The 16,183-nt window shown below is 46.2% G+C and overlaps 1 protein-coding gene across 1 annotated transcript; it reads right to left on the minus strand.

Annotated features, from left to right (window-relative positions):
- Positions 1–15,697, minus strand: LOC116598681 (stromelysin-1-like). The gene is given in 15 exon segments (XM_032357854.1): positions 1–101; positions 5,157–5,257; positions 5,913–6,068; positions 8,702–8,804; positions 8,807–8,838; positions 10,238–10,382; positions 10,583–10,747; positions 12,146–12,181; positions 12,184–12,267; positions 12,396–12,541; positions 12,632–12,873; positions 13,488–13,634; positions 14,674–14,775; positions 15,056–15,303; positions 15,643–15,697. Coding segments are annotated over 15 exon segments (1,863 nt in total).
- Between the last annotated feature and the right edge of the window lie 486 nt (positions 15,698–16,183).

A 16,183-nucleotide genomic window follows, 5' to 3' on the forward strand; every position in this document is an offset into this window, starting at 1 on the left:
CTAACAGTACAACCAGCTGTTACTCTTCAGTGTGTGTGTTATCGTCCTGGCATTGGGGTCAATGGCAAACTGTAATGGCCCTCTGAAGAAATAGAAAAATCCTGGAAATACAGATGAGGGAAATAATGAGAGATCGTCGAGTGAATCCATTCTGCACCACACATAACTCAGAACAAGAGTGAGCTAGTGCAGGACAGCACTGATCAGTGGCCACACGCGTGTGCCTCTGTGCTACGTGTTTACATGATTTGTGGCATCTCTCCTTCCCAGAAAAATGGGAGAGGTCACTAATGAGAACAAAGTGAAAGTTAGGGAGAGTTTGTGGTTTCCCCAAGGTAACATCTCTAAGGAAAGATGGAAGAAGAACTCCATCTTCTCAGATTTCAAAGCCAGAGCTCTTAAAACATTAGATTATGCAGTCTCCAAAGTAATAAAACTCTATGGTATTTTAAATACTCCGCTTTTTCTGCATCAATTGAGAGGACCATGTGGTTCTTCTCTCTTCTCTTACTGATTTGTTCTATCACATTGATTGATTTGCGAATGTTGAACCATCCTTGTAGCCCAGGGATGAATCCCACCTGGTCATGGTGGATAATCTTTTTTAATGTGCTGTTGGATCCTGTTTGCTAGGATCTTGTTTAGAATCTTAGCATCCATATTCATCAGTGATATTGGTCTGAAATTCTCCTTTCTGGTAGGGTCTTTGCCTGGTTTGGGGATCAGGGTAATGCTGGCTTCATAGAAAGAGTCTGGAAGTTTTCCTTCTGCTTCAGTTTTCTGAAACAGCTTCAGGAGAATAGGTGTTATTTCTTCTTTGAAAGTTTGGTAGAATTCCCCAAGGAATCCATCAGGTCCTGGGCTCTTGTTTTTTAGGAGGTTTTTGATTACTGCTTCAATCTCGTTACTAGATATCGTTCTATTTAGGTTGTCAATTTCTTCCTGGTTCAATTTTGGGAGTTTATAGTTTTCCAAGAATGCATCCATTTCATCTAGGTTGCTTAGCTTATTGGCATATAACTGTTGTTAATAACTTCTGATGACTGTTTCTACTTTCTTGGTGTTAGTTGTGATCTCTCCTTTTCATTTATAATTTTATTAATTTGGGCTTTCTCTCTTTTCTTTTGGATTAGTGTGGCCAATGGCTTATTGATCTTATTGATTCTTTCAAAAAAACAGCTTCTAGTTTCATTGATATGTTCTACTGTATCTCTGGTTTCTACCTCAGTGATCTCTGCTCTAATCTTGATTATTTCCCTTCTTATGTGTGGAGTTGGTTTAATTTGTTGTTGATTCTCCAGTTCCTTAAGATGTAGAGAGACAGCTGGTGTTTTCTGGATTTTTCTATTTTTTTTTTTGAAGGAGGCTTGGATGGCTATGTATTTCCCCCTTAGGACTGCCTTTGCTGCATCCCATAGGTTTTGGACCAAAGTGTCTTCATTGACATTGGTTTCCATGAATTATTTCAGTTCTTCTTTGATCTCCTGGTTGATCCAAGCATTCTTAAGCAAGGTGGTCTTTAGCTTCCAGGTGTTTGAGTTCCTTCAGAACTTTTCCTTGTGATTGAGCTCCAGTTTCAAAGCATTGTGATCTGAGAATATGCAGGGAATAATCTCAGTCTTCTGCTATCGGTTGAATCCATAATTTGTGACCCAGTACGTGGTCTATTCTGGAGAAGGTTCCATGTGGACTTGAGAAGAATGAGTATTCTGTTGTTTTAGGGTGGAATGTTCTGTATATATCTATGAGGTCCATCTAGTCCAACGTGTCATTCAATGCTCTTGTTTCTTTATTGATTTTCTGCTTCGATGATCCAGCATCCGTTCCTGATTAAAATACTTCAAAGTATAGGGATAGAGGGAACATTCCTGAACTTCATAAAATCTATCTATGAAAGACCCACAGCAAATACCATCCTCAATGGCAAAAAGCTTGCAGCCTTCCCGTTGGGATCAGGAACACGATAAAGATGCCCACTCTCACCACTCTTGTTCAACATAGTATTAAAAGTTCTAGCAACAGCAATCAGACTACAAAGAGAAAGAAAAGGTATCCAAATTGGCAATGAAGAAGTCAAACTCTCTCTCTTCACAGATGACATGATTCTTTATATGGAAAACCCAAAAGACTCCACCCCCAAATACTAGAACTCATACAGCAATTCAGTAACGTGGCAGGATACAAAGTCAATGTAGAGAAATCAGTGGCTTTCTTATACACTAACAATGAAAATACAGAAAGGGAAATTAGAGAATCGATTCCATTCACTATAGCACCAAGAACCATAAGATATCTGGGAATAAACCTAACCAAATAGGTAAAGGAACTGTACTCAAGGAACTACAGAACACTCATGAAAGAAACTGAAGAAGATATAAAAAGATGGAAGACCATTCCATGCTCTCGGAAGAATAAACATTGTTAAAAATGTCTATACTGTCTAGAGCAGTCTATACTTTTAATGCCATTCCCATCAAAATTCCACCAGTATTTTTCAAAGAGCTGGAGCAAATAATCCTAAAATTTGTATGGAATCAGAAGAGACCCCGAATTGCTAAGGAAATATTGAAAAACAAAAATAAAACTGGCGGCATCACGTTACCTGATTTCAAGCTTTACTACAAAGCTGTGATCACCAAGACAGCATGGTACTGGCATAAAAACAGACACATAAACCAGTGGAACAGAGTAGAGAGCCCAGATATGGACCCTCAACTCTATGGTCAAATAATCTTTTTTTTTTTAAAGATTTTATTTATTTATTTGATAGAGAGAAAGATCACAAGTAGGCAGAGAGCCAGGCAGAGAGAGAGAGAGAGAGAGAGAGAGCGAGGAGGAAGCAGGCTTCCTGCTGAGCAGAGAGCCTGATGTGAGGCTCCATCCCAGGACCCTGAGATCATGACCTGAGCCGAAGGCAGCCGCTTAACCCACTGAGCCACCCAGGTGCCCCTATGGTCAAATAATCTCCGACAAAACAGAAAAAAATATACAGTGGAAAAAAGACAGTCTCTTCAATAAATAGTGCTGGGAAAACTGGACAGCTATATGCGGAAGAATGAAACTCGACCATCCTCTTACACCGTACACAAAGATAAACTCAAAATGGATAAAAGATCTCAATGTGAGACAGGAATCCATCAGAATCCTAGAGGAGAACATAGGCAGTAATCTCTTCGATATCAGCCACAGCAACTTCTTTTAAGATATGTCTCCAAAGGCAAAGGAAACAAAAGTGAAGATGAATTTTTGGGACTTCCTCAAGATCAAAGCTTCTGCACAGCAAAGGAAACAGTCTACAAAACAAAGAGGCAACCCACGGAATGGGAGAAGATATTTGCAAATGACAGTACAGACAAAAGGTTGATATCCAGGATCTATAAAGAACTCCTGAAACTCAACACACACAAAACAGACAATCATATCAAAAAATGGGCAGAAGATATGAATAGACACTTCTCCAATGAAGACATACAAATGGCTATCAGACACATGAAAGAATGTGCATCATCACTAGCCATCAGGGAGATTCAAATTAAAACCACCTTACACCAGTTAGAATGGCCAAAATTAGCAATACAGGAAACAACATGTGTTGGAGGGGATGTGGAGAAAGGGGAACCGTCTTACACTGTTGGTGGGAATGCAAGTTGGTGCAGCCTCTTTGGAGAACAGTGTGGAGATTCCTCAAGAAATTAAAAATAGAACTTCCCTATGACCCTGCAATTGCACTACTGGGTATTTACCCCAAGATACAGATGTAGTGAAAAGAAGGGCCATCTGTACCCCAGTGTTTATAGCAGCAATGGCCACAGCCGCCAAACTGTGGAAAGAACCAAGATTCCCTTCAACGGACGAATGGATAAGGAAGATGTAGTCCATATACAGTATGGAGTTTTATGTCTCCATCAGAAAGGATGAATACGCAACTTTTGTAGCAACATGGACGGGACTGAAAGAGATTATGCTGAGTGAAGTAAGTCAAGCAGAGAGATTCAATTATCATATGGTTTCACTTATTTGTGGAGCATAACAAATAGCATGGAGGACAAGGGGAGATGGAGAGGAGAAGGGAGTTGGGGGAAATTGGAAGGGGAGGTGAACCATGAGAGACTATGGACTCTGAAAAACAATCTGAGGGTTTTGAAGGGGTGGGGGGGGTGGGAGCTTGGGGGGACCAGGTGGTGGGTATTGGAGAGGGCAATGGATTGCATGGAGCACTGGGTGTGGTGCAAAAATAATGAATACTGTTATGCTGAAAAAATTTTTTAAAAAATGCTAAAAAAAAAAAAAAAAGAAAAATGTAATGCTGGGAATCACACATGCTGGGAATTATAGTATCCTGATTCAGCCTGTTCAAAAGCTCCTATGAATTCTCTATCTTTCAAAATAAATTTGCATTTCATTAATTTCAAAATAAATAAATAAAAATTAAAAAAACAATTAAAGTATAAAAAAAACTCCCGCTTACCCCACTAGGTCCTAAAGTGTAGCGTGGGGGGCAGTTGGACCCAAGAGCATCAGGGCAATCGTACAAAGCCCCGGAGGCCCACTGCCCACTCCATATGCACCAAAGTCAAGTTGTCTTAGTGATAAGATCACGAGCCTCGTGTGTTAGGATCCTCAGATCCTCCCATCTCCCTGCAAATTGCCTTAGAACGAGCACAGCTGTTACCTTCTCATCTGCCCGTTACCAGGGATCAAATTTCGTCTATCTCAAGGACACGGGAAGACTACTATTTTTTTTAGCAAGTGAATTATTTAATGTAGGCAATGCGTGACTGCCGCAGAAGTCCAGGCAGGTCTGGATGGGATGGAAGAGAGCAGGCAAGAGGATGAGAAAGGAGGACACCTGCCGTCCGTAAGCTTAGCTCCAACCTGGTTGCATGTTTATAGCAACGTAGTGACCTGAGTCACGTGGTGTGAGAAAGCACCTTTGGCAGTATGGGCAGGTATGAAGCAGAGACTTGGAAATTATTCAGGAAAAACAGAATTTAAACTCCAATTACAGAAATTAGAAAGTTAAAATGTTCAGAAGTTTAGAATAAAAAGGGTATAAGATTGAGTGATTTGAAAATCGTTCGGATTCTCCACGTGATTTTGATACCATAAAATGCCCCCGAGCATCCCCATTGGCAACGAAAGGAGTGCCTCCTTACCAAAGTGCTGAAACACGGCATCAACCTCTGCAACCCCGGGAAAGTCATCCGCTGTCGGTCTGGGGAAGCCTTGCTCCATGGACTGGCTGTTTTCATCAAATCTGTACCTAGTGAAGGAAACACAGCTTCACGTCACGCATGCCGTAGTATTACTGCCCCCGTGTGGGATCCCAGATCCCTCTCAAGTCAGGGGAAACAAGTGTCAAACATTTTAGGACTACAAAAATTTATCACTTTCCTGGACGATAAGCTTAGCACAGAAACTGTTTTCTCCAGGGACCAGAGTAGCAGGTTGTGCCACGGGGGTTCTCTCTACATGTCTGAGGTCAAGTTTCCAAGCCTCAACCCAGAGGCCTGATGCCTTCCTGCCAGAAATGCATGAGGACCGCAAGCACAAGACATGGGAAGTGAGTTCGTCATTTGGCTGAAAAGCTCCTGGTTTGCTCTTGCACCTTCCCTGTAGACCCTGTCTCTACAGCCTGACACACCTGCACTTCCCATGGGGGCCTGGTGTCTGGACAACTGCAGGTGGCCTCTCCTGATGTCTTCTGGTGTCTGGATCTATGACCCAGTACCCAGCCATTCTGAGAGCCCATTACTATATGGGATAAGCCGAGTAACTGTAAGTTGTCTTCTTCACAATCAGAAGGTTGTTAGTTAAAGCAGGGTAGAGGGTGGGAGTGGGGGAGTTCCTTCAGGAAAGAGGGTAATTTCCCTAACAAGGCTTCATACAAAGCCATTCCATCCGAGTCTTACCGCCAGCATTTGTCCCCTACAAAGAAGTACGTTTTCTTCTTTTCCTTATCAGAAAAGGCTGCATCAATTTTCCCCACAGTTGCAGAAAAACCCAGGGTGTGGATGCCTTTCGGATAACGTGCTTGTACCTCCGTTCCTCTCATGGCCCCGAACTGACTTCCTATTGAAAAAGGAAAGCCAAGAAATTTTAGTGAAGACTTGTGGTTTTAGAAAAGGTTTTAGTACATTCTTGTGCAAAACCGGAATCCTTGGTTTTAATTCCAACCACTAACCCAAAGCCCAGGCGATAGCCAGTATTTCACCAATATTCCCCAAGTGAGCGAGTGAGTCAATGAGCCGTTAACTCTGGTCCCTGCCCTTTCTGGGTCGTATGTTTATTATCTGTAAATAGGAGAGTTTATTACAGTTTATAATTATGGTGACTGGTCCTGGTCACTGGTGACTTCTTAACCTAAGTATCTAACGTGGAGCTGTTCGTGTGTCTGTGTCACTAGGTCGGTTGCTTACGGGACACTTTCCCTGGGATCTCATGGTCACAGGTGCGGACTGCGCTTCTTCTGACACCTTAGGAAGCCACCCGGAGTTCAGCGACTTAGGGCAGTGGGACCCTCAGCGTCTCTGCTTCTCCTCCTCACACCTCCCCTCCAGGCCAACCCCGAACCGCCGCCTCACGTCCCACCGGGCTGACACGTCTGAAACGCCCGTCGCGGTGCGGCTCTCCTGCCTCACCCATGTGAGGCCGATCCCGTCCGCCCGGTTCCCACGCGGTCTTCCCCGGGGGCAGACGGCGCCTTCTGCCCTGAAGACCTTTCCTACCCTCTACACGCTCAGCCCCGGACCACACAGCAAAGTTCTCCTTCAACACGCATCCTAAACGGCACCTCCTCCTCCACTCCACCTCCTGGGTGTGGCGCCGGGCTGGACCCTCCACCCCAGCTCTGCCCACGTGTCGCACTCCCAGCTTCATCTTGGCCGCCTTCTCTAGAACAGGAGCCTCGCTCGGGCTCGCCGCCCGCCAACGAGCACAGTGCCCAGCTCGTCGCAAGACCACGTAAGCGCCGGGTGAACTAACGGCCGAGCACCGTGCTTCAGAGCTACACAACCCTTTGCGACATCTGGCACAGCATCACAACGTTTCGTTGACTCCTCATAAAAGTGAGATTGTCAGAAATACCTAACTTCAAAAAGTCCCCACACAGGTTGAGGTTTAACCATCTTCCCCAAAACTTCAGAGTCAAGGGAAAAAATTAAAAATGGAATTTGAAAAAAAAAAAACCCTGAAAAATGAACAAAATTATAAACACTACATATCAAACCTTGTAGGAATGAAGCAAAAGCTGAGAAAGGGGTATTTGCAGGTGTATAAATTTACACCAGAAAAGAAGAAAGGGCTACCAAGCTTAAGGTGTAAAACACAACGGAATAGGTTCAAAGACAGCACAGAAGGGGCAACAATGCTGCAGACAGAAACAACTTAAATAGACCATCAAAACACAATAGAGAGGATTAGCAAAGCTGAACATTCATTCTCTGAGAGGATGAATAAAATCATTACACATCCTGTTGTCCCAGAGACGGTAAAGAGAGAAGCATGAAGATTCAGTATTAGGAAGGACAAAGGGAGCAAAACTTCAGCAATAATGAAGATAAGAAAATAACACTCAGAAAGTTCCTTACCAGTTGACTTGAAAACACACCAAGTTAATACATTTTTAGAAAAATATGCTAGCAAAACTGATTCAAGAAGTAATAGCAGCTCAAAGAGAAGATTAACTGTGGGACAAGTGGAAACAGCAGTTTACAAATCTGATACAGGAGCAGAGAGGCCCTGTCTGTCCCATTAGCTATTGCACCCATCCTTGCACTGACACTACATTATTTCATCCGCCCAAGCGCTATGATGCAGGACATTCGATGCAGGAGCATCCTGCCTATTCTTTTTTATTTTTTTTAAGACTTTATTTATTTGACAGAGAGAGAGAGAACAGAAGTAGGCAGAAAGGCAGGCAGAGGGAGATGGAGAAGCAGGATCCCCGCTGAGCAGAGAGCCCGATGCGGGGCTCCATCCTAGGACCCAGGACCCAAAGGCAGCTGCTTAACTGACTGAGCTACCCAGGGCCCCATCCTGCCTATTCTTGGCCTTTGCTCTTCCATACAAGTTATGGAACTAATTTGTCAAGTTCTGTAAAAAATATTTTGGCATTTGAAAAGAAAATATTTTGGCATTTGAATGGAAAATTCCTTATGTATCCAGATGTGTCTATCATATCTATATTACATTACTATTATTATACTATACTACTATATTACATTATTATTGTTACATTTCTGTATTAGTTATTACTATTTTTCTATTCATGAACATGAAATAGCATCTATTACTTAGGTCTCATTGGATATTTTGTTTTTTTATATTTTTTAAAAAAGATTTTATTTATTTGACAGAGAGAGACAGTGAGAGAGCAAACATGAGCAGGAAGAGTGGGAGTGGGAGAAGCAGGCTTCCTGCTGAGCAGGGAGCCCGATGCGGGGCTTGATCCCAGGACCCTGGGATCATGACCTGAGCCGAAGGCAGACGCTTAACCCACTGAGCCATCCAGACACCCTCTCACTGGATATTTAAAATAGAACTTATAGTGTTCTTTGTACACATCCTATTTAAGCATCAACATTAGGCCTTACAGTAATAAACTAAATAAAATAAATTTAATTTAATAGAGAAAATTAATGTCTTGGTGAAATTGTTGTAATGGAAGTTATTTCATCGAATTAAAATTCTTGCACAGCACTTACCTTTAAACACAAAAAGGGTATCTTTGCTTGTAACTTCATATGCAGCATCCAAGCCTGAGGGTAGAGAGGGCCAAAATGTAGAAATCAAATGAAATTCAGTTCAAGGCTCCAGTCAGATCTGTGCCAGAAATATCTGGAACACACAGAAATTAATTACAATTGTTTTTCTCCTTTAGATATGTATATAAAGGAACATATTCTCTCTCAAACAATGGCAACTCAGAAGTTGGTATGGACCATCTTCCTTCCTGTGATCCCAGAGTAATGAAATCCATGACCATGTAATTGTTACGCTTTAGCAATGTTCAAAGGGAAGGAAAAATTCCTCCTGACCTTCAAGATCTTCCAGCTGGACAAAGAAGTAAATTTACATGACACAAACTAATGGGAGAATAAAACCCAGAGTTTATTATGTGCACACAGAGCCCCATTACAAGACTGAGACCTGAAGACATGACCCGGGGGGGCAGCTGTTACACTTTCAAGGCAGAGAGCACACGGAGCTGTGAGGCACCGGCAGGACAAAGGAAACGTAACTCTGGGAGCTTCGGTTGCTAAGGAATCGTAAACAGACTTGGGGGGGGGGCAGAGCCCAGTAGTAACAGGTCGCAAGGGCTGTGGACATGGCCTTCTTGCTCTAAATGCCCCATCTCCAGTGATGCGGACGTGTCTTTACCTCCGGGAACAGGGAGGGCAGGGCGCCCTTCACCTGAACGTTCACCCCCTGCTTTCAGGGAGAGAGAGGACGGTCTCGGTGTCCCTCCTGCCCAGGCTGGCTCCTGAGTGACTTTCATTTAAAATATTCGAGATGCCCAAGTGACACATTTTGGGGTGGCTGTCACTTGGCCCCAAAGCATTCTAAAAGTCCATCCATGATAGATATATTATGCACTCATTAACATTTTTGAAAAAAGTAGCAGGAAAAATACACCGATTTTTGTTTGTATGGGAATAGAGTGTTTTTGTAAAAAGACAAAGGGTGGGTCGAGGTGCTCCCCCATACAGGGAGAACAAGGCTCTGCAGAGGTCAGATGTGGGAGAGAGATTTTTCTTTTCACTCTGTCTTTTGGTGCAATTTGAATATTGTGCCAGAAACACTTTTTCTGAAATTAATTTAAGTAGTAGCATTTGTCAGCAAAGGTAAAGATACACTTCTCCTTCACAAGACGCACCTGTGCCTTCTGAAACAGGATGGGGCTGATGGGATTTAAATGTAGCAATTACTCATTTACTAATTCAACTCACTCACCACCTGGGCCAGGCCTGTTCCAGGCCCTGGGGCCCCAAAAGTGAACTGCACACATAAGACCCCATGCCTTCATCCAGCGTACGTTCTAGGGACCTAGAATCATCCTTAACGCGATCCGCATTATTCTAAGGAGATGCTAAAATGCAGCAAGAGCCAGATCTGAATGGATCTGTTAAATGTAGAGGAAATATTCTCTCAAAACGTTTCTGTTAAGTCTCCATTCTCCCTTCTAAACATTGAACGTCAGAAGAAGAGAGAGGGAAGTGGAATCTTCTGGTCTGACCTGTCCTTAAAGAAGAGGATTTCTCCCCTCAGGGTGCTGACTGCATCGAAGGACAAAGCAGGGTCGCACGCGGCTGGGGTCCCCGGTCCTGAAGGCACAGATTCTGTGGGCACCACGGGATCACCTGGGGAGCCAGGGGGAGATCCTGAAGGGAACAGATGTAGGGAGGCAAACAGAGGGACTGTGACGCTATCGTCCATGTGAGTGCTTTCCCGGAGCTCCCAGGGGCTTGAGAGGAACTGCAAATGCATCGTGCCGCGTTTTCAAGCTCTCCCGAGGACCGCCATTAGAACACTTTCCTAAAAACATCAGGAAGGAGCAGGCATTGTTTCCAGCCTCGCTCACCGTACAGGGACTGGACGCCATCCATGTCATCTCGAGAAAGGCGGAAGCGGGCCAGGTCTGTGTGTGTGCTGTAGACTGGGTACATCAGAGCGCGGGGGTCGGCCCAGAGAAAGAGACCCAAGGAGTGGCCAAGTTCATGAGCAGTGACCAAGAGTAAGTTGGTTCCTATGTGAAGAACCATAAATATTCAGACCTCACAGCTGTTAGTTCTATAAACATACATATAAGAACACATGCCAGTCATCCAGGCTACCCTCAGAACACCGGGCATCTCCTTATTTGCGGATGGGCTCGTTGATGGGTGTAGGCCCTACTTAATCATTCTTCAAGGTTGACTTGAAGTCAAGATAATGAGAGCTAGTTACCATATTCCTCCTCCCAGGTCTCTCTTTGGTCAGGGAAAGCTGGTCACTTCACCTATAGTGACAATGATAAACACCGTTTCCAAAAGGTATTTTTTTTTGGAGATACCAAGACTACCGTGTCCTCATGTGTGAATCTTCATTGTCTCTACAAATACAAAGTCGGTTATTGTTCAAATTTAGTAACATGTGCCAGAGGTAACCTTGTTTGAAATTAATCACAGAGGATTTATGTTATTCCTCAAACTCTTATGCAACAAAAACTGGTAATTTCCTGTGGGGATTTAACCAGAGTTGTTCTTCCTCCTTTTCAAAATAATCCAATAATTTTTGATGGTTAAAAACCTTTTCAGGAGTAGGTGCCAAAAGGGATAGACACAATCTTTAGTTTAAAACAGAAATATGTCCAATAACAGTTTTCTGCAGCCCAAGGACAGCTGAATTCAGCTTTTCTTTATATGATAAACATTTCTATTAAAATTAATAGTAGAATTAATTTAACCAAACCTCCAAGTAATTATGCAGAACAAAACAGTTGTTTGAATAAAACAAGAACATTTCTTGCAGCACAAGTTTTTTACTCTCAGTAAAGATGCTCTTTGCATTTGCATTAAAAATTCAAACAATCTTGAAAATAGCAATTTTCTCAACAGTGTGTTTGTAAACTTCAGGCACCACTTGAAAAAAAAATAACTAAAATGTAGTTAGCTTTAGTCATTGTGTTTAAACCTAGTAAAAGCTTTCAGAATTAACTTAGGAAGAGAAAAAAAAAGCTCTTAAGCTAGAGATAGTTACAGGTTTACTTAAATAGAGGACTTAACAATTTCCTTTATTTTCCGACATTTTCGCTGATATTTTAAGAGAAAGAGTTCAATGGAAAGACAAGAAGAAACCCAAGGGCACATGTTAGGTTGGAAGTGATTCAATGCAATTCATTCTACCTTTATCATTTCCAGTTAAAATTATCAAAAGCATTGTGAAAATGCCCATTCTAAAACCTCCTTGGGACCCTAAGTTGTGGAAGTGAGATGGAATGGTGCCTCCAGGTTTGCGCTTGCTGGGAGAAGGAAGGACACGCAGACCTAATTCCACATCGTGGTCATTAGTATGTTACCTTTACTGCTCATTCTGAATGATCCAGGTATTCTTGGACAGTGGTAGACGCTACTCCTGAAGCCGTCCCAAGAGATAGGTGACCCACCTGACCGATTCTCCACCCAGAGTTCATCGTCGTCAAGTGAGCGTCTCTTATGCCGGGGCCGGGCGGGTAGGCATGCGCCAAAACATGTCCCGACCCATCAAAAGGGCTAAAGTCTCCATGATCTAACAGAGAAAGTGTGTTTATTGGAAGGATAGGTAATTCGGATCTCTTTGGAGCACCGTCCCCCAATAGCAACTAGATAAATGGATGCATTTCATGGTTTTTGTGGGGTTTTTTCCCTTTGTTTTGCTTCTAACTGCGAAGATCTTTATGTCAGCCTCTCCGTCATCAGCCCTGAAGAAGGTCAGTGGGGTCACCTCCTGCCAGAGGCTCAGGGCTTCCTCAGTGGTAGAATCAACAGCATCTCTTGGCAAATCCAGTGTAGAAGTCATAATCCTTTAAGAGGAAAATTGAAGAAGTTATTTTCTCCTGTGATAGTCATTAGTAAAATCTGGGTAGTGTGTGAAAACCTCTTTGTCCCATTACCTGTAGGTAAGGTGGGTTTTCCTCCACTTGGGCATGCCAGGGAAGCTGGTGAAGCCGCCGACGTCAGGAACACCACACCTGGGCTTACGCACCATCTCCAGAGTGTCTGCGTCCAGCTTCCCCATCACCTCCCACCCAAGGTACTTCTGCATTTCTCGGATTTTCTCAATGAGGGGAACACCGTCCCTTCTAAGAGATGGTTTCACATCTTTTGCAAGGCTGTAGTACTCTTCCAGGTATTGCTAATGGGGTAGTAAACAACAGAAACTCAACATAATAATATAAAAGATCAAATTGACTTTATTAACTAGTTCATGAGTTGTCAGCAACCCATCTAAGACATGTAAAGGAGTTCCATCCAGCTATAGAACGGGAGGAGTTTTGAAAGGCAGAAAGGGGGTCGAAATTTATACTGTTAATATAGACCCTGTTCAAGACTGATGTAGGATAAATTCTTTTGCCTACACATGACAAGTAATGATATGAAAATTACTATCTACAATTATTTGAAAATCAAACTGAGTATGTCTGTCCTCCCTATTGCAACCAAAGACATTCTAAAGCCAGAGACGTTTCATGAATTTTTCCTTTGCTCCCCTCATTTGGCCCCAAACAACTGCTAGTGTCTTCTTCCATGAGCTGGAGGGGTTTGACGCCCTTCCTGCCCCTGATGCTTCCCTTCTCCGTTCAAAGCTACCGACAACCCATCTCCAGCACTTGCCGGTTTCCCGGGGCTAACTCGTTCCCGCACAGGGACCACCAGTCCAAGCCTCCTCCGGGTTGCGGGACGAAGCCGGCACATTTGTTCCCGCCCCTGGGACGGGCCGCGGCTGCGGTGGCCGCCCTCACCAAGTACCTTCACAAAGTCTGCGTCGGAGTCCTCCTCGCTCACGGTACGACGGGCAGACACAGCAGCACGAGGACGGCGAGACGCTCCACTCTCACTGTCCTTACTCGAGAGAACACCTGCTGTCGGCTTCCGTGTCTCCCCTCGGCGGCTGTCCTTTATAAGGGGACGGGGCTTTATCTGAACAGCATGATTCACGCATGTGTTTTCTTCTTAATCTTAAATCAAGAACACTCATAAAAATGTAGTGGGAAGCCGTCCCCTTTTAAACGTGGATGGAGAGAGGAGGACCGGTTTCCAAGAACTGGTCTCTGTGTTTGCATGGAGGAGGAAGGGCGGACTCTTCACCTCCGTGTGTGTGTTGAGAAACGGCCAGGCGGCCTGGCCACGTGGTGCCCGAGCAGACATTTCCAAAGCAGGCCGTTTCCTTCTAAAAAGACTGGATTTTAAACTGAAGTATAAGCAGGTTAGGAACGCGTGGATATAACTCTGGTCGAACTGTGGGCGCTGTGCTCCAGAAGATCCTAGGAGAGAGGCTTCGTTTCTGGAGTTCCAGACCTCAGCCCTTACTGATTTTCAGACGGATTCGCTGTCCCTGGGGAAGGGGGGCCCGAGCGGAGGAAGCCGGCGCTGGAAGGGAGGCTCTGCTGAGGAAGGGAGGAGCCCACGGACCGTCCTGTCCTGTCCGCTCTTTCCGAGTGGACGCCAGGCACTCCGGAAAGGCAGGCTAGCTCACAGTGGCCACCCCGCAGAGCTCATTACCTCGCAACCAATCAGATCGCATATTGGGCTGAAAACTACATTCTACCTTCTTCTTTGCTTCTTCTTCGCTTAAAAAACATGTTTTCGTCCTCATCCTCATCGCCCCCAGCCCCAAGTGCCCAGGAGGGGATGGGTGGGGACTGGGCACGGGGAGTGATGCCCAGTCCTCCCGGCCACCACTCACCTCTGCACGGCCACCTCACTTTCCCTCTGCTTTCCCCAGCCCAGAGCGGTGTTCCTCGCATCCCGCGTCTGCAGTAACTTGTTTCTACAAAATCCGCTGACTCATACGGAGACCCTGAACTCTCTGTAGAGCCGCACCCCGATTTTCTCTCACTCCAGAGAATTAACTCCACCGTGCCTGAAGGGCGTGTCCCGCGGAAGCCACCGGACGGTCAGTTCCCGAGTGTGCAAGGACAGTCCCTCACGGCACCGCCCAGCGGAAGCTGGCCGCCGGCACGCGGTGGGCTTCCAGGGGGAGGCGGCTCTCGGCCACAGGGTTAGCTCGGGCACGGCGGCGTGGGTGGCCCTCGGCCTGGGCGGACAGCGGGACAGGGAGCGAGTCTATCATTTTGGGGGACCACGGTTTCGTCGTCTGTAAAAATGGGGTGGACGGGGGCTCCTGGGTGGCCCAGCTGGTTAAGCGACTGCCTTGCGCTCCGGTCACGATCCTGGAGCCTCGGGATCGAGTCCCGCATCGGGCTCCCCGCTCGGCGGGGCGTCCGCGTCTGCCTCTGGCCCTCTCCCCTCTCACGCTCGCTCTCTCACCTAAATAAATAAATAAAGAAAACTGGGGCGGACGCAGCCTCCCTCACGGGCCGTCCTGCGGGCCTCCGCTGGGCACCGGGCTTCTCTCCGCGGCTCCCGGGTCTTCCGGTGAAGCGTGTCGCCGGCGGGAGCGGGCGGTGCTCCCCAGCACCCAGCCAGCCCGGGATGCCGGTCTGCATCGGAGTCACCGCCTCGGCGGCGTCAGCACGTCCCGCAGACGGCTCTCGCGGTGCGGGGACAACGCGGGGGGACGACGTGGCGGGACCTCGCGCGGGAAGCGGCGCCGTGGTTCTGACTGACGAGAGGAGCGGCTCTCGCAGGAGCGAAGCGGCGCATGCGCGATCGACCCGGACCCGGCGCGTGCGTGATCCACACCGACCAGGCGCACATGCGCAATCCACACCGACCCGGCGCACCTGCGCGCAGTTCAGGACCCGGGCGGGCTGCGTCTGGCTAGCCCGGAGGGGCTTCAACTCCTCACGTGGAGCACGTTACAGGGTGCGCGCTGTCGGGCAAGTGCAGAATTGGTCCTTACAGAAAAGTTGAAGTGTTTCTAGGTACAAACCCTGGACTCCAGGCCCTTGATGCTTAGAACAACCCAACGGGGTAGACTCGGAGTGGGAAAATGGCTTACTGATGCGAGGCCGGCGGCGGCCAGGTGGGAGAGGAGGACCCAGGGTGCTGACCATCACGCGCACCTGCGGGCCTCCTCGGTCTGCCTTCGAGGGTCTTCCTCGGTCTGCGGGCCTTCCGAAGCGTCTGCCTTCAGCTCAGGTCATGGTCTCAGGGTCGTGGGATCGAGCCCCGCGTCGGCTCTCTGCTCCAGGGGAGCCTGCTTCTCCCTTTGCCGCCGTTCCCCCTGCTTGTGCCTGTCTCTCCCTCTCAAAGGAGCAAATAAAATCTTAAAATCTTAAAAAGAAATAAAAAGATGAATACCCAACTTTTGTAGCAACATGGACGGGACTGCAGGAGATGATGCTGAGTGAAATAAGTCAAGCAGAGAGAGTCAATTATCATCTGGTTTCACTTATTTGTGGAGCATAACAAATAGCATGGAGGACATGGGGAGATGGAGAGGAGAAGGGAGTTGGGGGAAATTGGAAGGGGAGGTGAACCAAGAGAGACTATGGACTCTGAAAAACAATCTGAGGGGTTTGAAGGGGCAGGGAGGTCGG

This window comes from Mustela erminea, chromosome 9, assembly GCF_009829155.1.
Source record: "Mustela erminea isolate mMusErm1 chromosome 9, mMusErm1.Pri, whole genome shotgun sequence".
NCBI classification, from domain to species: domain Eukaryota; kingdom Metazoa; phylum Chordata; class Mammalia; order Carnivora; family Mustelidae; genus Mustela; species Mustela erminea.